The sequence below is a fragment of the Pteropus vampyrus genome, unplaced genomic scaffold (genome assembly GCF_000151845.1).
Source record: "Pteropus vampyrus isolate Shadow unplaced genomic scaffold, Pvam_2.0 Scaffold5, whole genome shotgun sequence".
NCBI classification, from domain to species: domain Eukaryota; kingdom Metazoa; phylum Chordata; class Mammalia; order Chiroptera; family Pteropodidae; genus Pteropus; species Pteropus vampyrus.
The window spans coordinates 8,248,174-8,252,824 of record NW_011888786.1 but is presented as its reverse complement, the minus strand read 5'-3'; the positions used below and the strand labels follow the sequence as shown (position 1 = coordinate 8,252,824).

Sequence of the window (4,651 nt, the reverse complement as noted above, 5' to 3'; positions counted from 1 at the left end):
GAAATGTCCAAAAAAGCAGCTTTCAAAAGCAAATCAGTGACAGGCAAACTCATGAGTACATATTCTCATTCTCTGTACCTGTATTGGTTTCTTAAATTTGAGATGAGATCAATATTAAAAAAAACAATGTACAACAGAAAAATAAAGTCAATATTGATATTTTTGTTCTTGAAATGCTATGTACCTACTTACAACATTATACTTAAAACTTTTTAATCTGAAATTTCTTAGAAATTCTAGTTTTATTAAAATATATTTTTCATATTATAGAAGTAAAATTTTAGGTGCTTTACCAAATAGACTTAATTGGTGACTGTATAGTCTGTATAAACTTTTACCGAATAGACTTAAATGGTAACTCATTAAAAATGATATGGTGATAAAGAGTCTTTTGAGGTTTTTAAAAGCTTTTTTATTATTTCTCATGGGAATATATTGTATAGGAGAAAGGTGTGTGTGTGTGCCTCAGCTGTGTGACTTTAGCCAAGTCACTTAACCTCTGTGGGTTCAAATTTCTGACAAAATAGCATTGGATTAGATCCTTTTAGACCTCTACTGCAATGATTGTTCATGCATCGTAAGTATTCACTGGCTGTTTAGTTGTGCTAAGCATTAGAATGTTTGGAAATAACAGCTCTCAGGTCATATTTACTGAGATCCACAGGGAAGAAAGGGTAGAGTAATGGGGGTGACCAGAAAAGGTGACCGAAAGGAATCCACTGGCCATAGTCCATCAGCCTCAGCTAGTCGGGTTGTGCATCACAAGGGTAAGTCTTAGGCTAAGAAGAGCCCATATTTGCCCATGGATTGAACACAGGAAGAGAAACAGGGTAGGCTTCACTATGTGACTCCAGTTTTACATCTCTGCATTGAAATCTGTCCTTTATTTTCAGATTGCTGAATTCTAACTCATTTACAGTCATCCGGGATGATGCTTTTGCTGGGCTTTTCCATCTCGAATACCTGTAAGTGTTGTGCTTTGTCTATTTGCTGAGCGTTTGGTCTGTCAGTAGAATTGCTGTATCGCTTTCCCAGCCAAACAGCATCTCTTATAGAACTTAGGGGTGGAGAAAACCCTATTCTCTTTTCAGTGCTGACCTTTTATAGTTTACTTGTGTATAAACATGCTGGGACAGGAGGAGGCTGGGGACAAAGAGTGGGGAAAGGAAACAAAGAAGGAGGGATATTCATTCATTCTCTGCTGACATTTAATTTGTCATGTAGTAAGCACAATTGGAAATTGCGTTGGATATTTTTACCTCTCATAACTGGGCATGGATTTGCTGATGAGCCAGAAATAAAGCTGAAGGATTTTGAGGGTTACATATTTTTAAATAAAGTCTTCCTATATGGGGATACAACTTCATGTTTTTAATTTAGCTGGCCTACATCCCGTTTGCAGTATCTCTTGTAAGCTGCTGACGAGGGTCTAATTTTATTTCTTCTTCTTTAAAAAAGGGTTATTTTTTTTCCTTGTCAGATGTGCAGTTCCCCCCCAGCGATGAGCTTTACCCTCCGATTTCTGCCTTTTCCTGCTTTCATGTCTTTTTTCCTCTTAAGTTCTTTCATCCTTGTCTTTTGTAACTTTATAATAATATTAATCCTGCTATCAGATGGGATTTCCTTCCTGAGCATTCAGAGGGATTTTTAAAGCCCTGTCTCTGCTTTCTTATCTGAAGTTAACAGGTAGATGTTTGAATTCTAAACACATTTTGGGTCTAAGAAAGCTGTCTGCTCATTTTATGTCCTCAGGAGGGATGTTGATGGGGGAGTTCGTTCCCCCAGAGTACACATAACGTGTATGCGGTCATGACACTCTGACAGTGTACTTCACGTGGGAAGAGTGGCAGACTGAAGCGCGAAGTCCAGCTGAGTTCTTTGTGTCAAAGCGCACAAACAAGCGATGGCGGTAGTGGATGCAAAGCTACCAGTTTTCTCTTATGGGCAGTTCATCTTACTGTCAAGGTGATTGGGGAGGATAGCTTAGTTTGTACTGAAGTCTGTTACTGAATAGATTAAACAAACAGACATCAGAACGTTCTCAGTGCAAGAATCAAGAACTGTTTCACTAACTAATCGCCTCGTGTTTCAAAGCCTCTCCCTTCGACCATCTCATTAAAGACCTCCTTATATTTCATGAAATATGATGCCATAAACTAAACTGTTGGTCTCTATGTCCCTAGGTGGTCCTAGAGCATAATCGTAGTATATATATTTCCCACAAAAACTTGAAAGCGTGGCCAAAGTTATTAGTTCAAGGCCCTATGCTCATGCCCTAAGACCTTTTAGTCAGAGAAAGAAGTTTGGCCCATACATAATTACATTATACTTCCTACTTCCTAGTGGCTTCGAGATCTTGACAGGATTCCTGCCCTGTCACCCATTTGTTCAGAGATTAGACTGTGTAGGACACGATGAACTCAAAGTTTGACAGAAGCCAAGCTTAATGGAATTCTCCCTCAGCGAAAACTTTATTGTGGACATCTGACACAGTGGGCTCCCCTCAAGGGACAATGATACTAACACAAGTATTATTAGCCAGGCACTATGAACTGTAAGAAGGGTTGACTGTCTAGGAGCATTCCAGGCTGGCAGAGAGATGAACATTGCCTGCCTTTGTGGAGTGTCTTATTCTTTTTTGTTTCCCAAGACGTTTTCATCCATGTTGCCAACTCTGAATTTGAAGACGTCCATTGCTCCTTCTGGAAAGAATACAGAACATACCCTTATGTCCTGCATCCTTTCACGCATGCCCTGCTCCCACTTGGAATCTGGTGGCGCTGACCTCGCCTTCGGAGATGAATATTTAAAATTCACGAATGCTTTTAGATTTTATTCCGAAAGCCTACCAGTATCATTTTTTTAGAGACGTTAAGCTGAGAAAATTCGGTTTAATTATACTGCCATTCTCTTTAGGTTCATTGAAGGGAACAAAATAGAAACCATTTCAAGAAATGCCTTTCGTGGCCTCCGTGACCTGACTCACCTGTAAGTCTTACAAACATACTGTCAGTCGTTGAATGTGTGGGGTAAGGTTTACGTCCTGGTGCTGCTCTCTTTCTGAACTCTTTTGTCCACATTGTAAACTTCTCTGAAGGAAACTAATTTCCAGGTTGCCCTAGAGATTTCTGTACTGTCAATCAGGCACCAGCCCATGGTGATTACTCACACAGTTGGCTTGATTATCTTATCCATCATCCTGGATCACCATCATGGACCACATGAGTACCTGTCAAGTAGGGAACACTCCAAGATGTGAGGGATTTATGTCAAATGATGGAAGAGGTGGGAAGGGAACTGATGTGTATTGTACACCTACTGTGTGCCAGGCACAAGGCAGGGCTCGTAGTGAGCCTTTCTTTATCTTTCATGATAATCTGAGCCCCCATTTTACAGATTTGGGAACCGCGGCTTGTGTGACTCATGGAGGAATGTCGAATGCAGGGTCAGAATTAGGACAAAATGGAATAAAGACATTTTTGTGGTTTCTTTAATTTGAATGCAAATAGCTTTTTCTTTTATGTTGGATTAATCTGTGGCTTAAGCTAAGCTCTCTGGGTTCTTTAATAGCTTCCTGGAGAAAAAAATTAAACAAATTGATTTGAATTGGCATATCAGAATGAAGCAATTGCACACACTTAGCAAATTTAGAAAACTGGAAAAAATAGGGGCTGTGTTTATGAAAATGTAAAAATAGTCATTGCCTTGGTAGAAGCCATTTATTAGCCAGGAACCGGGTCCCATTGGCATAACAGATATTTTTGTGTTTGAGTAAAGTAAGATAACACGTCTCGTCTCCCTAGTCAGCTTGTGCATGGTAAAAGGAGAACTGGGAAAATTGGAGGGCTTCGAATGGGGTGTTGGGCAAGAGCAATAAAGCCCTCAACATGTGTAACCCTGACGGATACAGCGTCTAAAGAGATAGTCATTTACATCAAACCCTGGTATAGGCAAAGGTGCCTGTCGCCAGGCCCAGGGAACACTTGATTCTGGAATCCTACCAACTCGCAGCTCTGCCTGAGTTCAAGCTCATACAGTAAAGAGCAGAAGGGAGACGTCTAAACATCTAGACGAACGTCAGCACAGTTGATCCTGGAGAGCATCAGACTCTTGCTGGCATTATTGTTCCAGGTCTTCATGGTTTCCTCTAAAAACCTTGATTTTTTTTTTTTTTTCAAAGTCAATCAAGATGCTGAATCCTCACATTCTTGTAGAGGCTAAGACAGTGGGCTTGGAGTCACAAAGACTTGGGTTCAAATCTCAAGGCCATCATTTATTACTATTGCTTAACCATTTTGAGCCTTAGTTTCCTAATTCTTAAAATGAGGATGACTATACTGACCCCACAGGTTAACGCTAGCTTGCAAAGCATCCAGCCCATCACCCATGGCAAATACTCAAGGTATGGTAGGTATCATTATCATTATTAGCGTCGTCATCATCATCATCATCATCATCATCAACAACAACAATGTTGTTCCCTTCCTCCACTCATCCACTCATCAAGAGTTTCAGTTTTCTCCATGGACTATTGAATAGCCTCGGCAGTTTGGGTGGCCGGACAGGGTCTGCTAAGAAAACAGCTGTGGGCATCTGAAGAAGAACAGCTGTGGTCAGATAAATCCAGTTCCCAGCAGTCAGGAATGAGGGG

At 40.5% G+C, this 4,651-nt stretch overlaps 1 protein-coding gene across 1 annotated transcript in view; it reads left to right on the top strand.

Moving 5' to 3' along the window:
- LGI2 (leucine rich repeat LGI family member 2) overlaps window positions 1-4,651 on the top strand; it is a gene marked incomplete at its 5' end in the record, with an annotated part of 30,083 nt that overhangs the window by 2,821 nt on the left and 22,611 nt on the right. The window contains 3 exons of the mRNA XM_023533958.1: window positions 549-577; window positions 894-965; window positions 2,917-2,988. Of these exons, the coding sequence (XP_023389726.1) occupies window positions 549-577; window positions 894-965; window positions 2,917-2,988 (173 nt within the window). The remainder of the gene's footprint in view (window positions 1-548; window positions 578-893; window positions 966-2,916; window positions 2,989-4,651) is intronic.